The 14,300-nt window shown below is 37.0% G+C and overlaps 4 protein-coding genes across 4 annotated transcripts; 2 read left to right on the top strand and 2 right to left on the bottom strand.

Annotated features, from left to right (window-relative positions):
- On the top strand, positions 1–1,557 carry RNJ42_01502 (putative glycosidase CRH2; the record flags this gene model as incomplete). Its single annotated transcript, XM_071051667.1, has 1 exon — positions 1–1,557. The coding sequence occupies one exon, from the start codon at positions 1–3 to the stop codon at positions 1,555–1,557; it is 1,557 nt and encodes a 518-aa protein (XP_070907057.1).
- Positions 1,558–2,321: 764 nt separating this feature from the next.
- On the bottom strand, positions 2,322–4,661 carry ACO1 (aconitate hydratase ACO1; the record flags this gene model as incomplete). Its single annotated transcript, XM_071051666.1, has 1 exon — positions 2,322–4,661. The coding sequence occupies one exon, from the start codon at positions 4,659–4,661 to the stop codon at positions 2,322–2,324; it is 2,340 nt and encodes a 779-aa protein (XP_070907056.1).
- Positions 4,662–5,917: 1,256 nt separating this feature from the next.
- On the bottom strand, positions 5,918–11,638 carry STT4 (1-phosphatidylinositol 4-kinase STT4; the record flags this gene model as incomplete). The annotated part of the gene is made up of 1 exon (XM_071051665.1): positions 5,918–11,638. One exon carries the CDS (start codon positions 11,636–11,638, stop codon positions 5,918–5,920), a length of 5,721 nt encoding a protein of 1,906 aa, XP_070907055.1.
- A 1,639-nt stretch (positions 11,639–13,277) lies between these two features.
- Positions 13,278–14,177, top strand: RNJ42_01499 (Chitin deacetylase 2; the record flags this gene model as incomplete). Its single annotated transcript, XM_071051664.1, has 1 exon — positions 13,278–14,177. The coding sequence occupies one exon, from the start codon at positions 13,278–13,280 to the stop codon at positions 14,175–14,177; it is 900 nt and encodes a 299-aa protein (XP_070907054.1).
- Between the last annotated feature and the right edge of the window lie 123 nt (positions 14,178–14,300).

Raw genomic sequence — 14,300 nt, 5'->3', positions numbered from 1 at the left:
ATGATTTATCAGTTATTCGCTGTCTTAGCAGTTTTCGCTCAAATCCTAAGAGTTCAAGCTTTGGATGAACCAATTTACTGTAACGCTACTTCCCAATGCCCTGAAGAATACCCATGTTGCTCCAGTTTTGGCCAATGTGGTACCGGTCAATACTGTGTGAACAGTTGTAACCCTAAATACTCCTTCTCTGTTGATTCCTGTGTCGCTATGCCTATCTGTAAAGATATTTCTACCAAATTCAACAACAACTACACAAGTAAGGTCCTGGATGCTAACACTTACTTAGGTAATGCTTCCGCCGGTGACTGGACTTACAATGGTTACTTGGTTGACTACCCTCAAGAAGACGGTATGTTATTGACCATGCCAAAATACTCCGGTGGTTCTGTTTTGTCAAGTACTAGATATATGTGGTATGGTAAGATGTCTGCTAAAATAAAGAGCTCTCATTTGGCTGGTGTTGTTAGCGCTTTTATCATGTTTTCTAATGTTCAAGATGAAGTTGATTTCGAATTTGTCGGTACCGATCTAGAAACTGTTCAAACAAACTACTATTTCCAAGGTATCCTAAATTACACTAACAGCGCAAACCTATCAGCTTCCAACACATTTGAAAACTTCCATACTTATGAAGTTGACTGGCACCCTGATTACATCACATGGTCCATTGATGGTGTAGTTGGTAGAACTTTGTACAAAAATAGCACTTACAATGAAACTTCAGGTGAGTACGAATTCCCTCAAACTCCAGCTAAGGTTCAACTCTCTATTTGGCCAGGTGGTAACTCTACTAACGCTCCAGGTACCATAGCTTGGGCTGGTGGCGCTATTAACTGGGATGCTCCAGATATTCAAGACCCTGGTTACTACTACATGGTTCTACAAGAAGCTAACATTACTTGTTACGACCCACCAGCTGGTGCAACAATCAATGGGTCTAAATCATACATTTTCACTGATAAGGATAATTTCACAGAGGACAGTGTAGTTATTTCTGATAGAGATTATGTTCTGGCCAACAGCGGTGCCGATGGTGCCCACTTGGGTATTTCCGAGATTGCTTCATCTTCAATGATTTCCTCTTCCACTCAAGTCTCTTCCACTTTCTCTTCTTCCACTGTCTCTTCTTCCACTGTCTCTTCTTCCACTGTCTCTTCTTCCACTGTCTCTTCATCTGTTTCATCTTCTATGGTGTCTTCCACCTCTTCTGTTCAAAACATTACTTCTTCTTTGGGCAGTAACTCCACTACTATGAGCTCCACATCCTCTTTTATTAACTCGACTACCTCTTCCACTCATTCCTCTACTTCTAGCTCTAGTCCAAGTTCTAGTTCGATGACATCATCTAGTTCTACATTAGCATCCAGTTCCAAATCTAGCACTGTGATGATAACATCTGTTTCCTCTGCTGCTGAACCTTCTGCTTACGTAGAGTCAAGATCCAGCTCTCCATTTTCCTCCTCTAAAATTTACCTACAGGATTCTAATGCTGCCTCAACTATTTCATTTAACAATTTGGGCTCTCTGTTAGCTTTTGTATTGACATTGTTGATATAATAATGTTTCAATCAAACTTACTATTCCCACTTCGTCACGGCATAGATGATACTTAATAGCATTTTGTTCTTTGGTTCTAGTAACCACCCTTTCATTTTTATACCAATTAAAATACATGTACTATATATCAGCATTTCTAATACAATATTCGATGAATAAAATCAATTAAGGCAAATTATTTGATTCAATTATATAAGTTTTAATAAATCCATGTTATTTTATGATAGAATAAATAAATGGTATACTAATATATATGAAACTAAATAAAGATACCAATATTAAATTTTACTCGTTGGTAGCTCTACTATCGTAGCATTTCTTTTAAAATTCAGCTTAAGGTAATCTAATATTTTTAATCTTTTGGAAGCGAATAATGACGCTACTATTTGTAGCTCGTATGTATGAATTACTCTTAAATAAATAATATAAGGAATAAATAAATAAATAAATAGGTATAATTCGTGCTATAACTGAATAAATAGGTTATTATTGACAAAGATAATAGAAAACATATCAAAACCCTTAGTCTAATAAAAGGATATGTCAAGCTATTATTAGGGAATTGAATAAATACAGTCTCCAATTGAGTATAGCTCGATGTATGCAGCTATTAACTAAACCAGATATTGTTAAGTACAGAAATGAACAGAAGATTAAATGAATGAGAATAAAAACAAAAGTTAATAATGGAATGAAACATAAGAAGAAAAAAATAAAATATATCTCGTCAAGAGCTATATTTAACATCTTTTGATCAAGTCCATTTAAATACCCTTGTCAGCCTTAATCTTGTTCAAAGCAGAACCATGCTTGAACCATTCGATTTGTTCACTGTTGAAAGTGTGAGTCAATTCAACGTCGAAAGCCTCACCGTTCTTTGGATGAACCTTCATGATCAAATTCTTACCTGGAGCTAGACCAGCCAAACCTAAGATGTCAATCTTGTCATCTGGGTTGATCTTGTCGTAGTCAGCTGGGTTCTTGAAGTTCAATGGCAATAGACCTTGCTTCTTCAAGTTAGTTTCGTGGATACGAGCGAAGGACTTAGTAATAATAGCGAAACCGCCCAAGAATCTTGGTTCCAAAGCAGCATGTTCACGAGAAGAACCTTCACCGAAGTTTTCATCACCGATAACAACCCACTTGATACCTTGGTCTCTGTAGTCAATAGCAGTGTCTGGAACACCCTTGTATTCACCAGTGTAGACGTTTCTTACGCTGTTAGCCTTCTCATTTTCAGCGTTAATAGCACCAATCATATAGTTGTTTGAAATGTTTTCCAAGTGACCTCTGTACTTCAACCATGGACCGGCCATAGAGATATGGTCAGTGGTAGTCTTACCCAAAGACTTGATCAAAATTGGCATGTTCAAAGCATCCTTACCGTCCCATGGCTTGAATGGCTTCAAGACTTGTAGACGGTCAGAAGTTGGAGCAATCTTAACATCAACAGCACTTCTGTCCTTTGGTGGAGCTTGGTAAGTGTTCTCACCTGGATCGTAACCACGTTCTGGCAAACCGTTACCAAATGGTTCCTTTAGCTTGAACTCATTACCATCCTTGTCCTTTAACTTATCAGTCAATGGGTTGAATCTCAAGTCACCAGCAATAGCGAAAGCAGTGGTCAATTCTGGGGAAGCAACGAAAGCATGAGTTTGTGGGTTACCATCGTTTCTGGAGGTGAAGTTTCTGTTGTAAGAGGAGACAATGGTGTTCTTGTCACCCTTCTTGATGTCTTGACGATCCCATTGACCAATACATGGACCACAGGCATTGGCCAACACGATACCACCGAACTCCTTGAAGGTCTCTAGTTGACCGTCACGCTCAATTGTAGCTCTAATTTGTTCGGAACCTGGAGTAACAGTAAAGATAGACTTAGCCTTCAAACCGTGCTCGGCAGCGTCCTTAATGATGGAAGCGGAACGAGACATATCTTCGTAAGAAGAGTTAGTACAAGAACCGATCAAACCAACCTTAACTTCTAATGGCCAGTTATTTTGAACAGCGACTTCCTTCATCTTGGAGATTGGAGTAGCCAAATCTGGAGTGAATGGACCGTTGACGTATGGTTCCAAGGTGTTCAAGTCGATTTCGATAACTTCATCGTACTCAGCACCTTCATCAGCAGACAATAGATCCTTGTGGTACAATTGAGCGAAGTCAGCAATGCTGTCACGACGAGTAGCCTTCAAGTAGTCAACCATAGACTTGTTGAATGGGAAAACGGAGGTAGTAGCACCGATTTCAGCACCCATATTACAGATAGTACCCATACCAGTAGCGGAGAAGGTGTCAACACCATCACCGAAGTATTCAACGATCTTACCGGTACCACCCTTAACAGTAGTAATACCAGCCAATTTTAAGATGATATCCTTTGGAGAAGTCCAACCATTCATTCTACCAGTCAACTTAACACCCAAGATCTTTGGAGCCTTCAATTCCCATGGAAGACCAGCCATAACATCGACAGCATCAGCACCACCGACACCAATAGCCAATTGACCTAGACCACCAGCGTTTGGAGTGTGGGAGTCAGTACCAATGATCAAAGCACCTGGGAAGGCGTAGTTTTCTAGAACAATTTGGTGGATAATACCGGAACCTGGCTTCCAGAAACCGATGTTGTACTTAGCAGAGGCAGAGGCCAAGAAGTCGTAGACTTCCTTATTTAGATCAATGGCTCTAGCCAAATCCTTCTCACCACCAATTTGAGCTTGGATCAAATGGTCACAGTGTACGGTAACTGGCTTTGCGACTTCTGGAAGACCAGCAGACATGAATTGTAGGATAGCCATTTGAGCGGTGGCATCCTGACAAGCGACACGGTCTGGTCTCAACTTCAAGTAGGAGACACCTCTGGTGATCTCTTGGTTATGAGGGTCATCCAAATGACCGTATAGAATCTTCTCGGCATAAGTTAGAGGTCTGCCAAGTCTTTTCCTCACTATGTCAACATATTCGATGTTTTGCTTGTAATTGATGAAAGAGTGGTCTTCCAACAAGTTCTGGTTGACCTTAGAGTCTCTAGTCAAGTTAGAAACACTGGCCAAACCACGCTTAAAACTGGTATTCTTCACCACGGAGCGTGCAGACAACATTTTTTTTTATATTATAGGTATTTTTTCTTCTTTATTCAATTATTAATAAATAGTCTTTCCCCTTTTAGACTTATAAAATATCCTCACAAAAGAATATTATATATATATTATTTCTCTTTTCCTTTTAATATATGATACTTTAACAGATATCGATATATATTATTTTTTCTAAACACAAAGTTCTTTCAAAAAACAAAAACAAAGGGATTTGAATAAAAAAGGTTTATAATTTGTTTAACTTCTTTTGATTCAAATTAACAAATAAAAATATAAACCTGGGGTTAATCCTTTTTTTCTAAAGAATCACAATTCATATAAAAATCCCTTTATATATATATTATTTTTTTTTTTCTTTCTTTCTTCCTTTCAGAATGGGTTTCTCTAGGTTCGAAATCATTCCCCTGTATAATAATGTCTCTATTGTCGTTGTTTGTACAAGTCTATAATCACTCCAGTCTCTCTCTCTCTCTCTCTGCTCTTAATAGTGTATTATACTAGTGTCAGTGGTTAGCAGTAAGGTAGTGTCTACCTCCCACCTGTTTTGTTTGTCACTTTGCAGCGCGGTATTAGCGTAGCATTAGCTGTAGCGAGTGTAGCACAACGCAGCAGTAGAAGCACAACAGTAGACAGCACACGGGCAGAACACAGACTCTGTTAAAGGGTCAAAGGGGAAAGAGTTATGCGGAGTTCACGGCTTCTGGGCCAATGAGAATACAACTGGCACCAATTCAAACCGCAAAGTCGGTCTCCCATTGGCCCTTTTCCCTCTTCGTGACGTTAAACATGATTTTGTTCAAAAAAACAAATCGGATGAACCAAGTTGCCGTTTCTCCGCATTTATTCTGTGGGAGCGGGAGGATCTTTTACCTTTTTTTTTTCCCTCCTGCGATTTTGGTAGGTCACGCCCTTTCCACCTCGGCGACACGACGACTCGTCTCTTCTCTACACAATAAGATGACGTTTCTGAGCGCTCATTGGTCAGCGACAAATAGAAAGAGACCGGTTTTTTCTTTCTTAGCGTAGACAGGGCCGAGTTCTCGGAGATGGGTGAAAGCTGTGGTTAAGAGCAAGAAACCCGTTATTGAGGAAAAAGAGGTGGTAAAACAAAACTAACAAGACCGAGATCTCGGGGCTTATGTACAAAATTTTTTTATGTATATTAAATATCTTATAAAGAACAGGAGGGACTTTTCTTCGGAGTTTACTCTAGGTTTATTATTGTTATTTAATATGATTAATGTATACATTGCTTCTTTTCAATATGGAATACCGTTTGTTAGGCGTTGGAACTCATCGTAACCCTTCGTGAAGATGGACTCGTAACTCTTATTGATTAGCGACTTCATGTAGTGCGCGGCCTCTTGGTCGGTCTTGTTCGGTTGGAACCTGTTCTCTAGGTTACGCATTGTCTTACTGCCTTTGAAACATGGTAGACCACTGCCCAACATGGGCTGTACACCGGCGAGGATCATCTCCATATGCGGACGAGCCGCTAGGTAGGCCTTGATACAGAGCTCCTCGAAGTCCTGGTATGCTTGCGTGTTCTGGGAGCCTCCCATCACGCGAACCATCTCCTTCGTTAGCTTGAAAGGCACAGCTTCAAACTTGACACCACCTGGAACAATATCGAAGATAAAACCGAAATCTACGTGTAAACAGTGTCCATCGCTGTCATACATGATGTTACCATTGTGCCTGTCCTTGAACTGTAGCAGATACGATATGACACTGTAACCCGCTAGCGACTTCACGAAATTACTGCGGGCCTTTTGGAATTCAATGCTATCCTCATGCCCAAACTTACTAATGAAATACTCATATAGCCCATTTACAGCTTCACGACCTAACATGTCCCTTGAGATACTATTTGGTAAGACATCGATAACACCACAACCGGGTGCTGTAGCCGTAACCCTGTATGGGAAAACATAGACATCAAGACCGATACTTGACCAAATTGTCCTGAACAAAGAGATTAATTGCAATGCCAACAAGTCTTGCCTACAGTCATCACCAACTTTAAAAATTGCAGCTTGCCATTTTTCAATAGTTCTACGATCACCCGTATCTTCATCTCGAATATCCTTTTTAATCTTAAATGTAGCCATGAATGGTGCCTTTGCATGAGACTGTAATGGTTTACCACTTTTTCTATTAATATCAACCACAACACCATCTGGGTTAGATGGTAGGTAAACACCAGGTCTGACTAAAATTCTGCCCATCTCTTCGTCAATTTTCTGCTTCTTTTCTGCTTTACTCTTTTTGATATATGGTTTTAACTTACCGGAAATACTGGTGACTTCATCAAAGAAAGTGAATTCTTTATTGTAGAAATCAAGTGATGCTGCATCAAACTTTGATACCATATTCGCGCGTACTTTATCCAAAATAGGTTTTATTTCGTCTTCAACAGTGGCTTCATCATCTTTATAACAGTTCGCTAACATATTCCAAATGATTTGATGAGAAAATAGAACACTTATTTTGGCAGTTTCCAAAATTAATCTCTCAACATAGCCCGAGCCATCATATCTTAGGCACTGTACAATCTGTGGAACATAGAAGAAGGTTAAATTAACATCATGTGCTTCAAGAGAAAATATACTGTACTGTAGGATGAATTCATTATGATTCCAATCAGGCAAAAACAGATTTATCGACTTCAATGGACTTACAGGTGCCCAATAAAGGGCGTAGTGAAGATCATTTCTTGATTTTGGCTTAGACTCATGTAAGAAGTGTTCAAAAGTAGACGATATCCCTACAGACCTTAGTGGATGGTCAACTATTAGTTTTATAAGGGATTGGCGCAGTTTCTTACTGTTATACCTATGAGTTATATTGACAGCTAGCTGAGGATTCATATTATATGCCACGCTCAACAGGTCTAACGGTAGATCATTACTATTAGCACCTTGAATTCTCTCCAGTGGTGTCAACCATATTTGAATTTGTTGTATTTCATGAGCAATAAAGAATTCAAGTAATTTGAAGGATTTACCACAATTCTCGACAAATACAGAATCTAATAATTCAAATTGCTTAAAGAGCTGTGTTAATATGGACAAGTCGGCCCGAATTTTTAGTTCATTGGAACCAAATGGCCAACTTGCTGGCCTGCGGAACCAATCTAAACCGGATTTAACAATCAAGTTTGATAATAATGATACTTTACTGGTATTTCTCTTCAGATTTGCTTTTAATATGGATATACCGAAGAGTAGATATTCATTCCTAACCAAACGTGCAAAGGGGTGTAAGGAAGCAATAGCAAATTTCTCAACCCCAAATATAAAACATGACGTGAACATACTTAGTAGATGATCACTTTGATGCATTGTACCTGCAAAATGAGATGCGAAGAAGTTAATTAAGTGTCTATGAGGTTTCAAGGCATCTGAGGCAAATCTGGCGTCTCTATTTATTTCCCGTTTGTTATAAGGAGCATATTCCATCATTTGGAAGTCTTCATCTAGTAAATCATGCTCTTTGCTAAACAGACCCTTTCGTGATTCAATTGATTCTTTCCAGCAAAAAATAACATCGCTTAATATAGTATGTGCAAGATCAGGCCTTTCGGTAATTACTGTCAACCATATATTAGTTGCGCTTTTCATTGAAAAGGATTTAAAAACTTCAAAAGGAATTCGGACCAAGTCATAAATAATTGACTTTCCATTATAGTTGCCAATAATTAATAAAGCAGCACAGAAGTCTAACAAATCTGATATTTCCTGTCCAGTAACATTCAATCCGCTTTTGATCTTATTTCTGATAGCTGTTGCCTGGTTCTGAATTTGATCAGCAAATTTTTCTGGGGTGAAAGAAATACTAGTATCAACCAAGAACTTTGATCTCCAAGACTGCTGAGAAATAAAACCAGCAACAGCATTAGGTTTTTCAAAACCTTCAAATTCAATTTTACTTAACTCTTTATCAGCATTTGATATAGATCCTGCCATATCGATGGCGAAGGAAACACCGTATTCAATAGAATTAGATCTGTAAAATTGAGCAACTCCTGAAATATATGTTTGAAGTAAAATCTTAGCATTTTGACTAGCGTTACTCATAATAAACATGGTCCAGACTTTTGCTGCATTGTGTAGTCTAGTTAATGTTCTCTTCCTCCAAGTCAGTGATCCTGGTAGTAAGATCTTCACTTTAGAGTATTTCAATAAAAATTCATAATGTGGATCAAATTTAGTAACTTCCGAGTCAACAATACTATCAAACAAAGTAGTTAAAAGATCAAGCAGCGTATATAATGAATTATGATGTAGCAATGCCGAAGGAATACTACGTATCAATAGGTCACAACACTGGAATGCCAGATCCTGAAGGACTTGTTCTCTATGAGACAATAATAGAAGCAGATTAGTCAACTGTTTGGCAATAGCAGTTGCATTAAACTGGTCTGAAACTTCCGTTTTTGAAATATTGGCATACTTCCTTATCATTGCTACCGCCATGGCATTGATGAATGTTTCTATAGAACCTGAGTTTAAGGCGGGATCAGAAAGGTATAAAACAACCTTAGAACAATCACCGGCCTCACAACGAATGGTTTCGACTAGTTTGGCAGATGCTAGAAACATTATTTTAGTGGTTGAGATCGTTCGAGATTGGACTATATTACTGTTAAAGTATTCAGAGACTGATTGCCTTTGAACTTTAATGTTAGCACTTGATGAACTACGACGCAAAATTGAGTTCATATCAACGGATAGTTCCTTATTATTAACTGGGAAATCTGAGGTAAGAGGAGGACTGTTAAAAGCAATTCGTAATAAACTGTCATAATGTAACTTAACTAGGTCAGATTCATAACAAAACCCATGAACAACCATATTAAACCAAATATTTCTAAACATAACAGTTGTTTTAGCATCACCAGTCATATCTAAAGGAACAGTACCTAAATTTGGTAGCAACTGCGATAAGGGTTGTAAGTACTTTACAATTTGATCAGCAACCCTGGTAATTTCTGATTGTGTTCTATGGTGGTCAGACCTTTCAACATCACCACTAGCTATGATACTTTCAAGAATATCATGCAAGTAGAGCTTATACAGTTCTGAATTGAAAGATTTCTCATATAAACACTTCGACAATGTCACTTTGGCTCTTAAAAGGCATTCGAACAGGGTATTGTTATTTTGTTTCAAAGAGGAATGTTCAGTTAGCTTTAGAAACTTCAAAAATAACGAGAACTCCGAGAGAGCAATGAAAGGAGCAAATGTTGCCATAGATTGTAGTATGATATCATCTAATTCATTTGAAACAACACCAACCTTCTGGGTTAAAATCGAAAGTGTAAGTGCAGTAATTGGTTGAGTATTATAATGCGAGGCAATCTGTGTAATTGTACTAACACAGTTACGAAACAACATTCTGTGAAATGTTGCAGGTGTGGAAGAGACTTCTCTTACTGTAGGCACAGTAGCTGAAGTAGCTTTAATATCAAAACCATCTAAAAATTGTGGAGTAACTTGCATGCCATTTTGCACATCATCGTTCGCAGAAGTGATTGTTTGCTTTCTTTCTTTAATAATAGGCATAGGTAGGCCATCCTCAGTTAAAGCTAATAAATTATTGATCGAGTATATCGTGCTAACAATGGCATCCTCATTAAGCGGTTTCAAACCCATTGTGAAGTTTTTAGTTACATTGGATAAAACTTTAGGACCTATATGCTGAGAAGCAATCAAAAGAGGAAAGAATCTTAATTCAAGCAAGGAGATTTCTGAAGTAAAGAAGTTAATAATTGCTCCAACAGATATTAATGTTTCTACCAAATAATCTGTGGAATCTTCAAACAGAAGATATTTTTCCATGCTTGCTGATATCAATTTGATATACCTATCCAGCAATGGATCCTTTCTATGATCAAATTCCATGAATGGTAAAATAGCCAATACCTGACAAAAATGTGCGTCAATATTGAATGTATATTTGGTCCTGGTGTCGCTAGATAAATCAGTATAATCTTTTGCCTCACACATTTTTATCGAGAATTCTATTAATTGGAATATTATATCGGAGTTGGTTCTCAAGTTTTCATTCAGTTTAATATAATCCTGCTCATCGGTTCTTTTGGATGCTATTTTATGCATATTTTTATAATGATTATATTGAACACCTAGCAGATATTCAGAAATCAAATCGTAGCTGGCCGGGACATTCAAAATTCTTTTCATTATAGTAACTTGTAATGCACTTAGGATCCCCCAAAATTTTGCTGCACAAATCTCCTCACCACCTTCGTAATATTGAATTAACAAGGAGTTATCAAAACCACTAGTAGAAGCCAAAACATTATCCAAATCTACAAGGAATTTCTGTGTGATGAAGAAATTAGAAATTCCGCTCCAAACAATGGTGGTTAATTGAATAGGCGGGACCTCAATTATAAAAGCATTTAAAAATCCTAATAGAGAGAAAATAGCAGTGTTGTTATTAAAGATAACACCTGTAATAGTTGTAATAAATTGGGAAATCAGCTTTTCTATTTGAGGAATAAGGCTTTCAAATTTATTAGCAACAGCAATTAAGAACTTCGTCATCTCAAAAGTTATTAATTCGTTTGGATTTCTCAAATATTGCATTTTGAACTTAGCGTACAACAGATCTGACATTCTTTGTCTTGGTGCATGCAAAAAATAAGAAGCAATTGCGTTATCTATGATATCTTGCGCTTGGTCCAGATTATCGGGAATAGCTCTACATAAGGCAACGATAGCTTCCCATTCATTCAAGTTCATAGGAATAGTGTACAGCTTAGCAGGTGAAGTGGAGTAATATATAGGCAATGACTTTATGATCATCTCCAAGGTATCATCAGCTTCATCGATATCTTTCCTAATGTCGCCATCACTGCTTGCAACTGTGATATTTCCAGTGCACTTACTCGAAACAGCATATTGGGCCAGCTTCTCCAAAGCTCTACCTCTCAATGACCGACTGGTACCCATTTTTCTGACAGAGATGTGTATATAATCAGAATTGATACTGAGTAAAATAGTATATCCTCTTTTTCGCTTGTTAATGTACCTTTAAAATTATGCTAACGTCAATTCGTCCTCGAAAAGATTATTTCAGGATCAACAAAAATCTATCTCCAGTCAATATGACACGTAAATAAAACAGTTCAACCAGTTCGTAATTTTAACGTTCCTCGAAAAAAAAGAGAGTGTGTACGTATATCTCAATATCCTAATTTGAACGATCAAAGTTTAGGAACACAATGAATGTAAATTGGAGATATATTTATCCAGAGTATCACCTGAAACCGTAGCTGCCATAAAAGATAAATAGCTTTATCCCAAATAAAGTTCAATGACTTCATAGATCTAACATCTATAAAAACTCGAGCTCTGAAGCTCACGCTCGAGGTGAAAAAAAAAATATTATCGTTCCGGGTAATTAAATGTTTACAATATTATTGCCAATAAAAAATAAAAATACTGAAGTTCGATGATGTATAACCCTGTTAGACTCGATTACTATTAGTCAGCGGGTCTGGTACCTATAGTACAAGATTTGTTGGAAAAAGGCTATAGAATATGGTATGTAATTAGATTTAGTAGAATATTTGGTTTCATTGAGGATAATGATTGACTAAAGGACAGTAAAATGGCCTTTTTCTCCCTGTTTTTAAGGGTTTGGTAGAAACTCCTCGCAGACATAGTAATACACAGTAGAATGAAATTTGCTAACAATTACTAATAATTTAGCTTCCTTTGTTGAAGTATGATTATAGATTTCTAATTTTTTTAGTTGAAATTACGTCAATTACAACAACAAAAGCAGAGGGAATTGGCCTCTGCTTCAAACAACGGAGCAACAAGCGCACTGAATAGAAGCTCGACTGGGTCTTCTCCCGCTAAAATTAGGCTACAAAATGACTTAGAGGAGCTTATCTTACCACCAAGCACTACACTTAATATCTTAAGTTTGAATAATCCTAACGAAATGACAATCAGTGTGGTTGTTCAGCCAAATGAGGGATTTTACAAAGGTGGTAAATTTAGGTTCACCCTCACATTTACCCCAACATATCCTATTGAACCACCTAAAGTTATTTGCAATAACAAAATATTTCATCCTAATATCGACCCTCAGGGCAAGATATGTCTTAATATATTAAGGGAAGACTGGTCCCCCGCATTAGACTTACAGAGTATAATTATCGGTCTTCTTTCGTTATTTCTAGAACCCAATCCTACTGATCCACTAAATAAAGAAGCTGCTGATATTTTAAAGGATGACGAGCATAAATTTGCTGACCTTGCCCGGTTATCTATGATGGGCGCCATGGTTAGAAACGTTTATTATGAATGTGTCATTTAATGTGAAACTTGAATGATTGAAAATTTTACGTCAGAAAAATGGAATTAGATAATCTTCAAATGTGTTCTGGTATATTGATTACTTAGGATCGGTGGTCAGTGTTTATTCTAACAAGGGCACAAAAACATATTTTTAAGAAAGGGCAAAATTCACTGTTTCGTCATTCTGAAGCTTTAAAACAACATTTATATTTATACCTGGAATAATCTTTTCTCTTTATTCTTTCATCAACAAAACAACTTCAGATATTATAGAAAACAAATGCTGGTAAATAGCAGAGGATTTACTGCTATAGTAATGGTCCTTTTTTTTAATGAAATTGTTTTTGCCATACCATATAGAAATAAAAATGTTCAAACTGTTGCTAACTCAAAATTAGAATTTCCACAATGGTTAAAAGATTTTACCCATCTCAACGACTGGCCAGATATGAATCCACCATATATACCTTTAAGTTTCATCGATTTTTCGAAAGTTCCTGATTTACCGAAGTATAACCAAAACCAATGTCCTGGTGTTTCAAGATTATCGTGCTCTTTCGATTGTCACAAATGCTTAGAACACGATGATATTATAACTTGTGATAGACTTATACAAACATTCGATGATGGTCCAACACCAGCAACGTTAAATTTACTGGATAATTTGAAAAACAAAGTAACATTCTTCAATTTGGGGATAAATATAGTAAAATATCCTGATATCTATAGAACTATCATTAATAGGGGCCATGATACAGCATCCCATACTTGGTCTCATGTCCACCTTCCTTCTTTGAACAATGAACAAATAGTTGCTCAACTGGAATGGACAATGTGGGCGATGAATGCCACAGGTAATCATATACCAAGATATTTTAGACCTCCTTTTGGAGGCGTGGACAGTAGGGTTAGAGCGATTGCAAGACAATTCGGTTTACAATCAGTTTTATGGGACCATGATACATTTGATTGGCAAGTCTTGATAGGTCAACGAAATGAATATGATATATATAAAGATGCCTTAAAATGGCACAGTAAGGGAGATAATGGAATAATTTTGGAACATGATACCACATATTTGACGACGAATATTGGTCTACAGTTGGAAGAAATTCTAAATAATAAACAGAAAACAGTTGCACAATGTGTTGGGGGAACGAATTATATTCGAAAGTTATAGCCATAAGGTTATATAGAAATTAATATATAGTTCTAGTTAGGAAGTTTTCTTGAATCAAAAAACAATATCTATATAAATATATAGAGGTTGAAATAATTCTGTGTACACTTAATAAATCAAGCT

The sequence above is a fragment of the Nakaseomyces bracarensis genome (assembly GCF_045282275.1).
Source record: "Nakaseomyces bracarensis strain CBM3 chromosome Unknown Scaff7_0, whole genome shotgun sequence".
NCBI classification, from domain to species: domain Eukaryota; kingdom Fungi; phylum Ascomycota; class Saccharomycetes; order Saccharomycetales; family Saccharomycetaceae; genus Nakaseomyces; species Nakaseomyces bracarensis.
This window is presented reverse-complemented; position numbering and strand designations above follow the sequence as displayed.